The following is an 18622-nucleotide window of genomic DNA, read 5'->3' as shown; positions in this document are numbered from 1 at the left end:
ACAAAAATATGTAAATAATGAAGGCTGGCAATTTGAGCACTTACAAGGTTGTACCTAAATGCACTGTGCCATTGTGATATTCTTGTGAGTTAATAAAGCTACTGTAATAATCATAACCTGCATGTCTTTTTCTATACAAAGAACTATAAACCTATTTTTATAATATTTGAAGTTAAAAAAATGCAATTCGAGTTAAGCATAATTCAGTACACACAATTTGAACCTAAAATTTTAATTTTTTTAATACTTCATACATTTTTTTAAATTTTAAAGCTATTTTATTTCAAGTATACTCTACATAATTTTGTCTAAAATGCTATTCCATTCATTGTGACCTATGTAACTTTGACTTTATTTTTCACAAAATACTAGGCATTACTTAGAGATGAACATAGCTTTGACCGAGTGTTTTTTAATGTTTTATATTTTTAAGAATAAACCTTACACTGATAAGTTATTCATTAGAATCAATGTTTTTCTGTTTTGATAATGTTACAGCTTATGTTGCCCTTATTTTACTTTTGAATTTTCAAAGGAAAATGCTAAACCAATTGTTATTGCAACTATTTTGCCAGTCATTTTAATAATGGAAGTATAAGTTTTTTCCTGACCTTTGCACACTCTCTCATACTGCTGGATAGCTTCTTCCACTTTCTGATTACTTAACTGCTCCTACAAAATGAAAAAATATGATTTAAATGCAAATGTAACAAAAACACAGCAACAATGTATAGTGGGGCCTGAAAACAGAGTTCAGTATTAGGTTTGATATCTTTCTCCTACAAAGCTACTGTTTTCAAGATTCCAGTGTCTTTCACCTTGGAGAAAAGAGGAGAGTGAGAGTTTAGTAAGAAAAAAACAGTAATAATAATTTTATAATCTACCTCATTTTACTCAAGATTTTAAGTTACTATGTTCTCTTACACTCCACAAAAAGCAAAAACAAGGAAATGGAGGTTGACTGTGTACTTAACAAAGCAGGAGCAAAAAAACAGTATGAAAGTTCCATATAGGCAAATTCAAAATGTAGAAAAATAAGGTCCTCCATCCCCTCTATGTAGATAGAAAGTAGGTGGAAGGTTTGAAAAATAATCAAAGCCTTAAAAGCCAATAATAAATTACGGGTACTGAAAATCCTCCAATTCCAATTTTAATCTGTCAGGTAATCCAACCTCATTCATTATTTCATCCGACTTGAACACTATGTTCTAACTTCTTAAGTCTTACAATGAATCATTACAGAACCTGAAAATCTCTGAATTGTATTATGAAGGTACAGATTGCTTTATTAGGATTATATTCAGTTAAAATTTTAAATCACATGTTTATGCCTGAATATTCATTAGTTTGCTTCCTTTAAAAATAAACATGCAAAGAATATGACAATCTTTCTTTACTGTTGCCTTAACCAATTAATTGAAGTCAAGTAAAATATATCGATTTACAAAGAGATTTTGCTTTTGCTTAAGTGTCCTCTTTAAAAAACTTTTTATAAGATCTGCGCTTTTTCTTTTTACTTTTTGTTTTGAAATAATTTTAGATTAATAAAAGAATAACAAAGATAGAAGAGATTTCCTACAAAAACCTCCACTTAGCTTCCCTAATTTCAACATCTTTTATTACCATGGTATATTTACTTAAAAATCAAGAAATGAACATTAGACACAAAAAAATAAGCAGTTGACTCTCAAAGCTATTATTTAGAAAATGGAATTAATCATTTTTGTAAGGAAAAAATAAATTAGCATTGGTATAATATTATCAACACTACAGACCTTACTTGGATTTCACCAGTTTCTCCACTGATGTTCTAGGACCCCACACACCATACAAAACTGCATTTAGTCATCATGTTTCCTTAGTATCAGTTTCTCAGTAATGCTTTTCTTTAGTGACTTTGACACTTTTTGCTGGTCACATAGTTAGAACATCCTCAATTTGGGTTTGTCTGATGTTTTCTCACCATTAGACTGAGTTCATGGATTTGGAGGAAGAATACCACAGGGAAGATGTGCCCTTCTGGTCACATCAAATCAGAAAATACATGTTAACAAATATGCCTTACCACTCATGAGACTCTTCTTGAATACTTGGTTAAGGTGGTATCTGCCAGATTTCTCCACTGTAAAGTTCCTATTTTTTCCTTTCCATACTCTAATCATTAGAAGCAAATCACTATTAACTTCATTTTAACCAATTTATTTTTTAATTGCAGAAAAAGTCAAAAGAGAATTTGGTATAAAGAACTGATTTTTTTTAGACACTAAAATATACAGATTCTACTTAAACAATCATTTTCAAAAACTGTTACCTTGAGTTGTTGAATGGTTCGCTGTTTCATATCTATTTCCTGAGAACACTGGTTTTTCTTTTTCTCCAGTTCATTAATTTTAATCCTCAGTAATTTTTCTTCCTCACGCATTAGAGTTACCTACAAAGTAATGATTATAAAACAAATTAAGCATTTTTCTAAATATTAATTGCTTTTTGTTTAAAATTCATGGCCACTGGTTCAAAGATTCATGTCCTTAAAAACCTATTTTACAAGTACAGATTCTGACATAGTATAAAATACAGCTTCAAATTATTACAATATTTCTTAATACTTCAAAGGAGAATGCATATGAAGAAATCATTTTCTTCTTACATTTTAAAAATCCTAAACTCTGTAAGCTCTCAGAAAAGAATCAACATAGCATCTTGGATATAACAGCAAAATCATTATCATGGAAAAATTAAAGAAACATTCCAGGGGGAAAATAATGGCTCACATTTCCAAGGTTTATTCAGTAATATAATCCAGCAATACAAGAAATTTTTTAAAAGCTAATAATGGCACTTAGAGGGCAAAAATGGAACAATTACATGACCAGAAGGCACACAGGCAAGGGAAAGTTCATTGATTTTTGGTATTAGTGGTACCTAATTCTACAAACTTGTTATAGAAGTCAAAAGCACTATGAACTAGTATAAAAATGTTCCAAGACAGAGAGAGAAATCTGTACATATCTTTAGCCAATTTCCATCATGCCATTCCTTCAGATCTCAAATACTAAAGAAAATTCATTTTTGAAAGTTCCCCCTTATAACAAGAATGAAGATGCCACAATAATAACAGCTCTAATTGTTTGGTTTCAGGAGATTTTATGTTCCTTTTACAGGCTTTCTGTATGTTCCAAATATATGACAATAACTTCATTATTTCTTTTATAGTCATACATTAATATTTCTTTTTATCAGCTTATTTTGTTTAAAAATATGGGACTTCCAGTAATAAACAACATCCACATTGATTTTACAGATATAAATTGTCAGGCAATAATAAATACAGAGTTATGTGTTGCACCAAGATGCACACAGGACTGCCTCAATTTCCATTCTGGTTCTACCATATATTAGCTAAGTGAACTGGACAAGTTCTCTCTCTCAAAGCATGTTTCTTTATCCATATAATAGAAGTTAAAAAAAGTGCCTACCCCTAATGTTTGTCTGAGAATTAAATGACATGATACATATAAACTCAGAATATGCTATTGTTATTATTAGCACTGACACTATGCATTGTTTAATAGAAAACACTCTTAATACCATCATTAGAGTAATGATGAACAGTCAATTATACAATCAGTTGGTTGGGAATCATCCCACAAAGCAACAGTTCACCAGTTCAATTCCCAGTCAGGGCATATGCCTGGGTTGCAGGCCTGGTATCCGCATATTTAACTAACAACTAGAATCAAGAATAAAGAAATCCTACAAATTTCTTTTTGGGGCATGTGTGAGAGGCAACCAATTGATGTTCTCTTCTTTTCTTTCTCTCTACCTTCCCCTCTCTATAAACAAATAAAAACTTTAAAAAAATTTTTTAGAAAACCAAGATATACAACAACATTTATAAGATGTTTTTATTTTTTATAGGAAGAGAAAGGACAAAAGGCAAAAGAAGTAAAAAGGAAGTAATTGGTAACATTCAACGTCTTGCAGAGAAACTTAATGGCTGCAATGGGTGGAAAGTTTCTTTCTCACTGTATTATTACTTTTGTATATTTTTAATTTAGAATCATGTGATTGTATTTCTTATTTTAAATTTAAACTATAATAAAAACTTGTTACAACTGCACTGCATACTCTCCTAAATACTATCTGCAAAATAAGTTTTTTACTTTTGGGGGAGAACTTGAACTTAGCATTCCTTAAGAGAAACAAAAGATCTCAATCCTCACGAGGCACATATTTTTCTTAATGTTTGACAGTCTTCAGTTTAAGCTGACTAAATTTTCTTTTGTGAAGTACTGTTCTCATTATTTTAAGAAAAATTATGAAGTTGACAAATGTTCTGTTCTATACTAAAATTAGTGTCTAAACTTGACATATAAGGAAAACCATCTTCATCATTTAAATTGGATATATAGCTTTTCCAATAGCCTACCTCTTTCTGTACTTGATCAATCTGCTTTTTAGAATCAGCCAGTTTATCTTTCAGCTCAGCATTATCTTCTTCCTTCCTCTGAAGATCTGCTTTCAGATTCTGGATAAGACCAGAGCTTACAGAGAGCTCCTCTTTCAATCTATAAAACACAAACCACTTTTCTATAGTGACACACCATTAATCACTCAGGATCATACATGTGAGATAGTAACAATCCACATTATTACACCTTTTCACAAATTCAGAATGTTCAAACCATGAATGAGTCTTTTGGAGAGGATTTTAGATTTTATAAAAAGATCTTTTCACATGATTTTTGGTTCCAAAAGTTTATATAAACAAAGTTCAATGTCTTCATTCATCATACATACTATAATTCACCAGATTAAATTATGCCTACCTAACTTATTTAAAAGTTACAAAAGAAAATCACCCTGGGTGGTGTAGGTCAGTGGATTGAGCACAGGCCTGCAAACCAAAGAGTCGCCAGTTCAATTACCAATCAGGGCACATGTCTAGGTTGCTGGTCAGGTCCCCAGTAGGGGGCGGGTGAAAGGCAACCACACACAGATGTTTCTCTCCCTCTTTTTCTCCTTCCCTTCCCCTCTCTCTAAAAATAAATAAAATCTTAAAAAAAAACAAACTTACATATGAAAATCAATAAAATGAGTGTTTTGCACATTAGAAACATTTGAATAATATTTAGCTTACTTCTCGTTCTCTTGCCTGCTGGTTTCTTTTTCTTCTTGCTTTAATTGAAGTGAATGTTTTGCATCTTGCAAATCATTTGTTAATTGTATGATTTCTTCTTTCAACCTGATTTCTCTTTCATTTAAATCTTTGATATTTTTGATACAATCCTGATGATTTGCTTCAAATTCCTTCAGATTTTTTTCTAGCTTCAAGATGATAGATTCTTTTTCCAAAATTTCTTGTTCTAACTTTACTAAATGACCACATTTAACCTTCTGAGTTTCTAAGATTGCTTCAAGCTCCTTTATTTTCATTTTATAGGAAGCAGCATCTTGTGTAATTTCTAAAAGTGCCCTATTTCCTTCAACTACTTGCTGTACTTGAACATCAAGACTAACATTTTTTTCTCGCAATTCTTCTTTCAGCTGCTGTATAAGACTTTCTTTTTCTTTTAGTAGGTCATCTTGATTTTTATTCTCTGTTTTTAGTCTCTTATTTTCATCCCCACAGCCTTTTACTTCTGCTTGTAATTTTTCAGCTTGTTGTTCCAGTTCCTGGATCTGATGACTTTTTTTGGAGGAGGCCTTTACAATCTCCTTACATTCTTTCCAAATGGCATCAATACTAGAGTAGAAAGAACTTTCCCTATTGAGTTTAACCTGCTTACTTGCCAAATAATCATTATCCAAAGAATGTAACTGTGTATTTAGCAAAGTATCCTCTTGAGAAACACTATCCCGAAGATTGAGTAAATCTATGTGTGAGATCTGAGAAATTGAATCAAGATTTCGTAGTTCATCTATTTTTGCTTGCATTAATTTTATTTGTGAAACATTATTTGTGATATTTCTTCTAGCAATTTCTATCTCCTCTGATAATTTCATGATCTTTTCCTCCTGTTCTTGATTTATACCTCTCTGCACTTGTAATTCAGAAACTGCATGGTCATAAGTTGACTGAATTTGTTGCACATCTATACTTAAAGAAAAGTTCTTTTTCTCAGAAAAACAAAGTCCCTCCTGCAAACCAATAATCTGTTTACTTAATTCTGCTTTTTCTTCCTTTTCATTTCTAAGTTCATTCTCAACAATGAGTAATCGTGTTTTCAGCTCTTCGTAATCATTTTCTTGTAAAACTCTGTTTTGCTCATCTTCTGAACTGCTCTGTTGCATTTCTTCATTTTTCTTTTGGTCTTCAGTGGTAGTTAGACTAACGTGTACAGGTCCTTTAAAAATAAGAAAGTTGTTATTAATCTGGCAATCCTTAATAAAACCAAAAAGTAATCAGATAAGCCAAAATTCAAACATATAAAATATGAATGCAAACTTTTAATGAAAAACACAAGCCCTGGCTGGCGTATCTCAGTGGATTGAGCGCGGGCTGAGTGCAGGTTCGATACCCAGTCAGGCCACATACTTGGGTTGCAGGCCACAGCCCCCAGCAACCGCACATTGATGTTTCTCTCGCTCTCTCTTTCTCCCTCCCTTCCCTCTCTAAAAATAAATAAATAAAATCTTAAAAAAAAAAACACACAAATATGCTACTCAGTGAAAAAGCAAAAGCAGGTGGTAAAACATATGTCTACCACAAATCTTCATCATCATCATAACATGGGACAGAGGCAAAGAAATTACCTAATGAGATACAACAAGACAGACACCTGATATCATAAAGTACAATGTTAATGGCAAAATGGTGGTAATCCTATATGTATATCAAATATCACATTTTATATTTTAAATATATTGTAACTTGTCAACTATACTTTAATAAACCTGGGGAAAAAATCAACATTTTATACTTTAAATACAGGTTTATAGTTGTTTGTATGGAAAATAAAATAATTTATTTACACAAGAATAAACCGTTTCTACCTACTCACAACTGTAAGCCTACTTTTACACTTCCTGTAAGCCTTCCTGTATGACTTGTCAATTATACCAAAATAAACCCGAAAATAATCCCAGCTTTCTATTTACCCCACTGAGAGTAGCCGCATCCCAAAATCACTGTATAATCAAGGGATCTCCCCCTCCTTACTTCATCCAAATATTTATCCAGTTTTACCTTCCTCAATGTATATGCAAAAACAAGCTGTATTCTAAGTTTTTACTTTTCAAAAACTATCCATATTCTTTTCCTTCACCCAACTGTCTAAATGCTTTTGATCAGCTGTAATTGGGAATCCCAAGATCTCTTTTCTTTAATTCAGACTAATTTTAAAAGCTCACTGGACAAAGCTTTATTATCTGTAATTTACATGGTTGTCTCTTGCCTGGAAGAGAATGGAAGAAACATTACCCATACTGCAGAGCATCACTTTCTTAGACTCTCAGTTTATCCTAAGGACTCCAGCTACTCTGGAAACTTAAAGAGCTGCTCTTATTTACTTTTACAACAAACCTGCCCATGAACTCATATTTTTTTTTAAATAATCTTAAACCAATTTATTATTTTTCAGTGGACTGTCTCCCAGCATCGTACAAAAATGTGGCAAGTCATCCAAACGTGAAATAACCTGGTCTTCTCCGCTGGTTCAGACTTCTGTTCTCCTTTCCATTTAATGTTATTCTTGGTTATGATATTTTCACACCTATGAATTTATCAGTGGGAATGACTGAGAAAACTTAATAATGATACTAAGAGTTTTGGGCTTTTATAATTGACATGTTAATAAATATCCTCTTACTTTATAAAGTTACAAGTTATAAAAATGTCTGAATCCTTTACTAGGAAAGAGATATGGGATCTGAGCAACCTAAAAATGACAATTATAAAAAATTCAGAGCTCACAGATAGATCCTGACTATCCTGAGTGAAGAGATTTGAGTCATGCATACTATGTAAGACACAGTACCTGAACTCTGAAGTGAATACAAAAAGATTCTGTGTTTAAGCAATGTTGTTGCTTTAATTTCACTATATTTCAAGAACCAGGCCCCGACTGGTGCAGCTCAGTGGATTGAATGATGGCTTCCAAACCAAAGGGCTGCCAGTTCAATTCCCAGTAGGGGCACGTGCCTGGGTTGTGGGCCAGGTACCCAGTTGAGGGTGCAGAGGAGGCAACCACACATTGATGTTTCTCTCCCTCTCTCCTTCCTTTCCCCTCTCTCTAAAAATAAATCAAATATTTTTTAAGAAAAATAAAGAACCAGGATACACAGAGTGTATCCCTTTGCAAGTTATGTAAGTGACTAACAGCTCTCTTGTACACCTGAAATTAATAATTGTATGTCAACTGTAACTGAAAAAACCTTTTTAATTAAAAGAAGAACCAGGGTATAATTACATAAGAGAAGGTAAACCAAACTAATTCATTTATACTTGGTTTTTTCAGATTTTTGTAATATTTTTTCATAAATTTTTAAATGTTTTATATCAAAAGATTTACAGAACATATTCAGGGTAGCCTTGTTGGGGGGAGTTAAAATATGAGTGCAGCAATAAATAAATAAAATCCTGTAAGTTTTTCCAATAAAATCCTAAAAGTTTTTCCAATAAATATAGGAAAAACTTTTGACACACCTACAGTTTACTTATACGATGTAATCATTTGAGTGCCCTGGCAAGTAGCTCAGTTGGTTGGAATGTCATCCTGTACACCAAAAAGACTGTGGTTTGATTGCCAGTCAGGGCACATACCTAGCTTGCAGGTTCCATCCCTGGTCGAGGTGTGTATGGGAGGCAACCGATCAATGTCTCTTCTTCACATCAATGTTTCTCTCTCTCTACCCCCCACCCGACTTTCTCTCCCTTACCCCCTCTTTCTACATATTTATACCTCTCTGTCTCCATTTAAAATCAATAAACATATCCTCTGCTGAGGATTTAAGAGTATATTAGAAAAATAAAAAGTAAACAATGAAAAATGAAGTTAACACTTTAATTCAATATTTACACTACATGCAACCTATACTTTATACAGCTTACTCCTTTTTGTTGTTAAAAATTAGTTTTGATTGAAAAATCACAAGTAGACTGTATCATACCTCTGGTTTGTTTCCTTTATCACTATCTGAAGCCTTATTTCTTGAACTGTTTACATGGTTGCCAGTTTCCCCAAAGTATAGATACAGTGATCTCAAATGAGTGAATTCCCTTCTATAAAGAAAAGGCTTGCCCTGGCTGGCGTAGCTCAGTGGATTGAGCGTGGGCTGCGAACCAAAGTGTCCCAGGTTCCATTCCCAGTCAGGGTACATGCCTGGGTTGCAGGCCACGGCCCCCAGCAACCACACATTGATGTTTCTCTCTCTCTCTCTCTCCCTCCCTTCCCTCTCTAAAAATAAATAAATAAACTCTTTGGGAAAAGAAAGAAAAGGCTTTGCATTCCCTTTTAAGAACAGAAAACATGCTTCCCATGAAACCATCTACTCCCTACTATCCTAGTGGCTATAGAAGTCACATATTTTGTTCTGGAGATTTTCTAGCAGCAGGTAGAGGGGAAAGAAGGTGGTTGTATCTACAATTTTCATATGATCCTTTGAGTAATCCCTATAATTTCTAATAACATACAAAATGTAGAAATAGCCAAAGTGGTTGTAATTTGAAGAAACACAGATTTGTTATGTTGCCTAAACTTACTCAGATCTCCTCACATCCAAATTATTTAGCTTAGGTTTTGTTTGTTTTGTGGTTTTTAATTTCTAAAGCTGGGAACAGTGAAACAAGGAAGGGCAGGTTTAACTTGCTAGGAACATTATGAGAAAGAAGTGAGCCAGGGTAGGGCTGCTGTCAGCTCACTGGAAAGTCAGAGAAAAGAAAGCCTTGGAAACAGGTTCTATTACTGCCCACTGCTCCCCTGGTTACAAGTCTCATGGTATCTTTAGAGTTTAAGAGAAAGAAAATTCACTGAATAAGGAGATTGGAGTGGGCATGCCACAAGGAGGGCATACCACTATATTTTTCTTAAAATATTCTTCATGAATGGGTTACCTTTAGGATTGGTCATAGTGTGTATAACACTTACTCCTGGTCACTTCCTAGTTATCTAGTCTCAACTAGTCCTGACAGTGACCAAGATGAATGAAAGAGAGGAACAGTGCTATAGAAATAATAACAAGGTCATCCTCCCTGTAGCAAAGTACCCCTCCTTCAATGGACAACAGAAGGCATATGCATTAGTCTCCTGTATTAGCTCACACAAGGACTGTACATCCTATAAACAATTTACCTAATTCTGTATTATCCTTTAAGGCACCTACTTTTAAAAACATTCACTTTACTGAGATGTTTATTATATTAGAGTATTGCCTAATTGTTGTCATTCTTGACAACTCAGGACATAGGTACTATTTATTTTATTTTACTAATAACCAAAGTAAGACTTAACTTACCCATTTTTGTCAAGGTGAAGCAACTAATCAAGTTTCTAAAGCTATGCATTTTCTCTTAGAAAGCCCCAATCTCCCTGTATCATACCACAAAATTTTTCCAAAGAAATGATGAATAGCATAGAAAGAATGTAAATGCTAGTATATTCTTCTACATAAAAGGGGGGATAAATACCAGGCACCCACTAATTTTTTTTGGTAAATACAAGAACTCTAGCACAGTTGTCTTTAGTAATATTTAGCTAAAAGTTTTCCTGCAAACGACCTTTTCTCCAAATGAATAGGAAATGTGAAGATAGAAAAAATGTGGAGAGATTTGGGAATTACAATGTACTATCCTTATGAAAATAAAAGTGATTTTTTAAACTATTATTAGCAAGGAAGTAAAATGATTAAGGCACACAAAAGTGATAAAAGCAGAGCACTGGTGTGGCTTAGTGGATTGAGCACTGGCCTGTGAACCAAAGAGTCGCTGGTTTGACTCCCAGTCAGAGCACATACCTGGGTTGCAGGCCAGGTCCCCAGGTGGGAGCCTGTGAGAGGCAACCACACTTGATGTTTCTCTCCCTCTCCCTCCTTCCCTTCCCCTCTGTCTAAAAATAAATAAATAAAAAGAAGGTGATAAAAGCATAATACCTAAAAATATATTTATTCTAGTAACAGCTTTAAATACATCCATCCTCTAAAATGTTCATAACATGTTAGTATAAATATTAGTGACATTTAGATTTCATCAGGTTTTTTTTTTTTTTTAGACAAGTAAATTTCTTCCATTTGCAATTTTTATATTTACTGGTTTAGAATTTAATTTTCTTAAAGACCTCTTGTTGGCAAATGAAGTAGTACCTTTCTTTGCTGGTGGGTCACCTTGTTCAAGTTCATTTTCATTTAATCTTTTTCTTCCTAAACAAGTTTTAGTTTTATTGTCCTTAGGCATTTCAACTGTTTCATTACAAGCCAACTTATTGTTTATTATTAAAGAAGATGTACCAGCCTCGTCCTAAAATAAAATAAATTTGGATTAGTTCACATACCAAAAGCTACAGTAAATACAAAAACTATATAAATTATGTTTCAATAATGTATCATAAAAATTTTATTTTCAAATTTGTTGGAAGTTTTCTATGTTATTCCTTAAGCCTCACCCTCAAATAACTGATGGCTCTGCAAAGGAGTAATATTAACTAATGTGTGCACGCACTAAAGACAGAAGAAAACTTGCCTTAAAATCAGGTAAACATGTGGTTTCATCTAAAATGTAAAAAACAAATTCATCTTTAGATTTCCTAAGGTGATCAGGTGGATTGGACACTTGTTGGGGGATATCTATAAAACCCTAAAATATGCCAAAGTCACAATTGTAATGTGCTTTGAAAAGAAGACTACAAAAACAGTAAGACGAAATTGTTTCTTATACTTTCACTTAAAATCTTGAGGTCAACTCTAGAAATTTAACAGTTGTTTTGTAACCAATGCCTCTCAAAGATAAGTAGTATTGTCTCACACTTTAAGAACTCCCATAAAAAGCTTTGACCTTAGCCTCCAGTCTTTGTATATTCAAAGATATACAGTCTACATACAGGTTTAAATTTGAGTTCTTAGTTTATCTAAATGATAAAAATCTTCTAAGGCAGATACTATGTCACCCTAAAAGGCTAGCAGTAAGGAGGTGCAATGTGGTACTAACCAGAAAAAAGGAAGGGTAAAAGTCAGCAGTTAAATGCAAGTCTATAAAATAATGAAAGTTATGGTAAAGGCAGAGATATATACCCATATTTTTTGGACCATAAGATGCAACTAGGTTTTAGAGGAAAATAGGAAAAAATATTTTTGAAGCAAAAAAATGTGGTAAAATATTTAATAACATAAATAATATTTCACCAATGTAAATGTAAACAGAACTCAACAGCAGCATTAACAACCATTATTCCTCCCAAATGTGGGGGAGGGGGAATACATCTTATACTCCAAAAAATACAGTATATAAATTCCCGGTAGCAATTCATGTTGGAAAAAAGTTTATGAAAAAAATAAAATGCCATTTTACATTATAAAATCAGCAAACATTTTATTCTTAAGAGATCAAGAAAAATTATTTTTAATCATAAAGTCATGGACTATTAAAAATAAAGGCAATGTTTTTTGAGATATCCTTAAACAAAGGATGTCATGAAAAACAATCTCCATGCTTTCTCACAATAATTACCTTCATATCAGTGATAAATGACAAAACCCTAGGATACATGGATCACAGCTCTGACAGAGCGGAGAGTTTTCAACTCCATGCAGATTCAAGCTGTCTCCCTCCCTCAGTCCTAGACCTATCATAATGACCTGATTATATTTTTCACCTCAAATTATACAATCTTCAGGCAAAAATCTTTCCTCTACAGCCCACAGTTACTGAAAGGAGTGTTCTCTGCCCCTAGGGTATGCTTGGCTGGAAGAACAATAAAGAACCATCATTCAAAATAAACTTTTTCATCACTAGCGTCCATTTCAGGACCAGTTTTGAACAGCAATCCTAGATCAACAGTTAATGAGCACAGTCAGGTTAAGTTCCAAATTATTTCATATTTGTTCATTTATGTATTTACGTGAACAACTTAGCACTGTTTTCAGCGTATCTTAAAAGTTTATTTATAGGCAAGAACTACTAAATTGGGAATACTGCTTGTTTTATATATATGTTACCTTTTTACTACTACTTAAACTTACTAACACACTGTGGTATGCAAACATACTACAGAAGTAAATATAATTTCCAATAATTTTCTTCAAAGTTGTAGTCACCAGAATGATGTCTCTGGCTTTTCTTTTTCTTGTTTTTATTTTCCTTCACCAAACCAAAGATCAGATTTAAATTCCAAATTAAGTGATCAAAGCAAAAGCATATAGTAAATAACCAAATAAAAACACTGAGAGCCTTGAGGTCCAACAATTCAGTTACTGAAAAAAGCCCCAGCCCTGGCTGGTGTGGCTCAGTGGACTGAGTTCTGGCCTGAAAACCAAAGGGTCGCTAGTTCAATTCCCAGTCAGGGCACAGGCCTTGGTTGTTGGCCAGGACCCCAGTGGGGGGTATGCAAGAGGCAACCACACATGTTTCTCTCCCTCTCTTCCTCCTTCCTTTCCCCTATCTCTAAAAATAAATCAATAAAATCTTTCAAAAGAACAAAGTCAAACCCAAGTTCTAAAATGTTTACCCGCCTCTTATTTCACAAATCAATTTCTTCTTCTTAATCTCAACCACACTACTCAACTACCTTAAATCAAAGTCCTCATAAACTCTCATGAACTCTTCTTTCAAGAGACCTTTATCTGGTTTCCCTACCTCCAGTCTAATTCCATCTCAATGCCGAGCTCCAAGTTTCCAAAAACATCTACTCAAAAATTCACCTTTGCTACTCCTCGCCTTAGAATCAATGACTCCTCATTGCCTATAGGATAAAACCCAAACTCTTTAATGCACTACTTGTAGGCCTTCCACCATCCTACCCAGTCTCCTGCTACTCTGTCTCATCTATCACCTCGCCTTACTTCAAACTTTCTTCTTGAACAACAAATTACATGTACTTTCCTGAGAGGCTTTCCATTTATTTCCATGGCTTTGTGCATTCTGATCCTTATGGCTGAAAGTCAATGCATCTTCTTGCCTCTTGTGGCTACAAACTGCACCCTCTGCCTACTTTAAACAAGCTAAATTTTAATCACCCTTTTAAAAAGCTCAACTTAATCATTTTCATCTCCAGAAAGTATTCCATAAACACCCATTTAATTCTCAACTTCTTGCATATACTAACTGCCACTGTACATTTCATTATTACTGTGTTTATGTGATTTCTCTCTTATTGGGAAGTTGTTAAGATGACTAGGTTTTAATAATCTATATAATTCCCAGAATCTAGTATAGTACCTGGGACACAGTAGCCACTCAAGTGTTTCTCAACTGAAATAATCATTTTATGTTTCTCATCGTTACTCTCTACCTTATTACAGAGTGTTTCTCCCAGCTCAGGTATGAATAAAGAGCAAAATACAGGCCTGCTACCAGAGATCAGACAGAGGTGAGCTACTACTCTTCTAGAATGCTTATTTACTCTTGTATCCCAAGTCCACCCACTGTTGAGATGATTCAGAAAATGTTGATGGGTATTGGGAGTTTAACTCTCAAGATACAAAGGACGGTCAACAGTCACATTTTATAAGATACCACTCCTGCTTCTTCTGGCAAGAGAAAATATACACAAAAGCACCTCTAACCAAGAAGAGATGCCTGGCTATTAAGTTACTCAGTCTATTACATTATTACCATGCATTTTACCATTTCTACTTAAAAAATAACTTGAAGCTTACAATAAAATTCATAACGACAACCAAAACCGCCCATTAAAAAAAAAAAGATTAAAAGGCTAATCATCCTACACTAAACTAACTGTATAAGGAATTTTCTAAATTTGTATTTATGAAACCTTTCAAGGCTTTATATGCCACTGTAGATAATGTAATTTTTTAAGAAAATATCCTAGTTATTAAGCATATAAACATTATCTAAAGTGCATATAATAAAAACTAGTCTGTGAGGAAAAAAGATCTTATTTTACAAATTTTCATTTACCATTCTAGATATAGATACAGGTATAGAGATAAAGAGATACGGATCTTTATGATCTGCAGATATCTAGGAGTATCAAAGTTCCTTTTATGCCAGAGCTCTCCTTCCAACTAACTAGCTGAGGCTTAAACTTGCAAGGGGTACACATTCTTCTCCTCTCATATTCTTCTACATATGTTCTTAAAAGGAGCCAATGCCTCTTTTAAGTCCTCAAAAATTCAGATTCATACAATAGTACATTGAATTCAACACCAGAATAAACAATTCAACAGTCTTAGAAAATCATTGTTATTTAAGCTATTTTAAATTATTTTACTTTGAACCAAAACATACTTTTTAATGTAATTTAAAATGCAGACAAATAAAGTTAAATCCTTACAATGCTTTTAAATGTGTCTTCTACATGAAACTTTAGGTTCTGAAAGTTGTTAATAGTATCTTCTTTTTGATCAATTACATCTTTCAACTCTTGAATTCTTTGATTCTGCATAATTATTTTCTTTCAAAAGAAGAAAATAGCAATATTTAGTAAATATGTTTTAGGAAAATTAAAGTGCAAATATGATCCAGTTTTAGAATTCCCATTAATGACTAAGCAAAAATACCAGAAACCCCACACTACGCAGAGTATGACCTTATTTTGCTTAAAAAATAACATGTTTATAAAAACAAAGGGAAAAGAAGCAATACAGAATACTGGATAAGAGGAATCTGTAATCATATTCTCAGTGTTTAAATGCTAGTTTCTCTACCTTCTAGTTGTGGGACCCTTGGGCAAGTTATTTAATGTCTCTGTACAAATAAAAAAATAATAGTATCTACACCATAAAGTGGTTCTGAGGTTTAAATGAATTAGTATATGTAAAATACTTAAAAGAGTACATAGTAAGTATTCCATAAAAATATATATAAAGTGAAAGTCTAAAAGAACTATCAACCAACTTATTGATTTTCTCTCTTTTTTCATAATTTAGGAGAAAGGCTACAGGGGACTTTTCATTTTCTATCTTACACAGTTTAATGTAACTGAATTTTTACAACTGGCATCTACTATTTGTATAATCAGAAAAAAATAAAAGATTAGGAAATTCCCTAAACAGTAGCTGTAATGTCTTCTGCTAAATGCATTATTGGGGTTACCTCTTTAAATATTGGGTATTTGATACCAAGATTTTGAATTTATATCTATATCTTAAAATACTTAGCTCTTTACTAGGATAAATGTAAGTTAAAGTAAGACCCATGCCAGAAAAAGACCAGAAAAATACTAAGTTTAGAGCTATAAATTTATTTGTATATTTGAATTTTGTATACTAAATTTACTCCATGTATACTTAAAATCTCATTATTATTATCTATCAATGTCAAATCTATCTACAACTATTTGGAATGGTTATCTGACTAAAAGAACATGGTGCCAAAGATCTTGAGAGTTCCAGTGCTGCTCAGGTAATATTCTGTAATTTAAAAACTCGGTAATTTCAACCCTAGTTGATGTGGCTCAGTGGATTGAGCACTGGCCTGCAAACTTAAGGTTTACCAGTTTGATTCCCAGTCAGGGCACATGCCAGGGCACATACCCAGGCATGCAAGTCCCCTCAACTGGGGTCATGCAAGAGCCAACTGAGTGATGTTTCCCTCCCTTCCCCTCTCTCTAAAAATAAATAAAGTCTTAAAAAAAAACCTCGGTAATTTCAGATAAACAGTTTAAATCATCTAATCATCACCATGCACCTAGTTTTAAAAACTAACATAGATCTGTATGTGTCAATACATAATCACTTCCAACACATCTTCTAAAAGAAGAAAGCAACACACAAAACCACAATCCCATTGGTGTAAACTTTTGAAAATGTATATGAATGTGTGTGTTCTATATATACAAGTAAATATTTTCTGGAAGCACTAAAAACACTTTCCAGTGGCCAACACTGAAAAGAGGTATAAGGGTGAAGACACATTATTTTTCAATTTTTATCATACTCATTTATGTTCAAAATATTACCTTCTCATAATTCATACCCCTTCAATTACTTATCAAGTTCCTTATCAACACAAATATAAAGCTTAAAGTATTACCTCATTAGATTTCTCAAGCTCTTGAACCAATGAATTTAAGTTAATTTCTGATTCTGCAAAAAAATAAATTGAAAAAACATATAGCACCTAAAAAATTATCATTGAATAATCACAAAACATAAGCTGTTTTAGTAGATACTTCAACTAGTATTTTATTCAGGAAAAAGGATTTCGACAGCACTAGAAGTACATAGCACTGAGCTACTAATTCTAACCAGAGAGTAATGCTTCTGAAAAAGCTACTTTCAACACTCAGAATAAAAATGAATGACATATGCTAAATAGTAAAAAACTTCTGGCATAACATCAGAGAGGAGAGGAACTATTACCTTTCTAGACTACTTTATAAAGTAGAGGCACCACTTACCTGCTATTTTCTACACATCTCGTTTCAGAGAAAAAGATGGAGTATTTTATCTAGGTAACTCTCTTAAAACCCAGATATGATAATCAGAGCTAGAATGAAGCACCAACCTAACAGTCTTCTTAAGACCACTCACAGGAGTCACTCTATCTCAAATTTGCAAGCCAAGTGTAAAATCTACCACCATATAAGTTTGTAAAGAATATAAAAGAGTTCACAAAAGAAACTAAGAAAACCAGTGTTTACAGCTTTATAATTTCCTGAGATTTCTTAATATTTTAATATTACATTACTATAAAGCCATAAAGTATTAATTATGTTACTCAAATAATTTTCTAGTCACTTTGGTACATAAGTTGCATAAATCTCTTATACTAACCAGCTGTCTTTTTATGCATTTATATCATCTAAATATGAGTAAAATACATCTACTTACCATTTTCTTTATTTTTTAACTCTTCTTGAGTTTTGATTAATTCTTCTTTGGTTTTAGCTAATTCAGCTTTAACTTGATTAAACTTTATTTCTAAACAAGCAATAGCTTCCTGGGGGTCAGCAAGAGATGCAATATATAAGTGAGCAATTTCAGCCTGTTTCTTAATATCAGTGACATCATCTTGCAGAGAATCAATAATTTCTTCAACTCCTACATAATGATGTGCTTCCTAAAAATAGCAAAAACCACATGGCTAACGTTAACAGTGGCTTTCACTCTTGCAGTGGGATACCATTTGATGTAGACAGTTTTAAAAACACATAGCAAAAAAGGTAACTTGAAATGTTTTAAAAAATAAATTATATCAAGTATCTCCAATTAGGAAAAGTTGTGTTCCATTATTCATTTTCTACTTTATGGAACCAAAAAAACAGATCCCCACTCAAACAATGTTGTAAATTGTGATAAGTCATTATAGAACAATTACGATTAGCTAGTTCAGGTGTACTTTCAGTTAGATAATGTCTTAAAAAAGGTTCTGTTGAGACAGCCAAGAAAACCTCCATTTCCCAGCTTAGACCAAGACCCAAACCATGTCAGGGACATATCATGATTCTTTGACAGCAAGGGGCCAGACATTACCAACCCAGGCCCCCAGACTGAGTAATTAAAAAATAAA

At 33.1% G+C, this 18622-nt stretch overlaps 1 protein-coding gene across 5 annotated transcripts in view; it reads right to left on the bottom strand.

The window, feature by feature from the left end:
* The window catches only part of KIF20B (kinesin family member 20B), a 74986-nt gene that overhangs the window by 33380 nt on the left and 22984 nt on the right, over nucleotides 1-18622 (bottom strand). For 3 of the 5 annotated variants that reach the window (XM_045854609.1, XM_045854611.1, XM_045854610.1), the window contains exons 17-24: nucleotides 17944-18172; nucleotides 17144-17196; nucleotides 15444-15563; nucleotides 11299-11452; nucleotides 5141-6347; nucleotides 4430-4568; nucleotides 2312-2431; nucleotides 612-672 (exon numbers count right to left, since the gene is read on the bottom strand). In XM_045854609.1, coding sequence (XP_045710565.1) covers nucleotides 612-672; nucleotides 2312-2431; nucleotides 4430-4568; nucleotides 5141-6347; nucleotides 11299-11452; nucleotides 15444-15563; nucleotides 17144-17196; nucleotides 17944-18172 — 2083 coding nt within the window. The remainder of the gene's footprint in view (nucleotides 1-611; nucleotides 673-2311; nucleotides 2432-4429; nucleotides 4569-5140; nucleotides 6348-11298; nucleotides 11453-15443; nucleotides 15564-17143; nucleotides 17197-17943; nucleotides 18173-18622) is intronic. The other 2 variants (XM_045854612.1, XM_045854614.1) reach the window with 1 other exon arrangement.

This window comes from Phyllostomus hastatus, unplaced genomic scaffold (genome assembly GCF_019186645.2).
Source record: "Phyllostomus hastatus isolate PE091 unplaced genomic scaffold, TTU_PhHast_1.1 phas_scaffold_1066, whole genome shotgun sequence".
Classification (NCBI taxonomy): domain Eukaryota; kingdom Metazoa; phylum Chordata; class Mammalia; order Chiroptera; family Phyllostomidae; genus Phyllostomus; species Phyllostomus hastatus.
The sequence above is the reverse complement of the archived record's forward strand: the minus strand, read 5'-3'. Positions and strand labels throughout refer to the sequence as shown.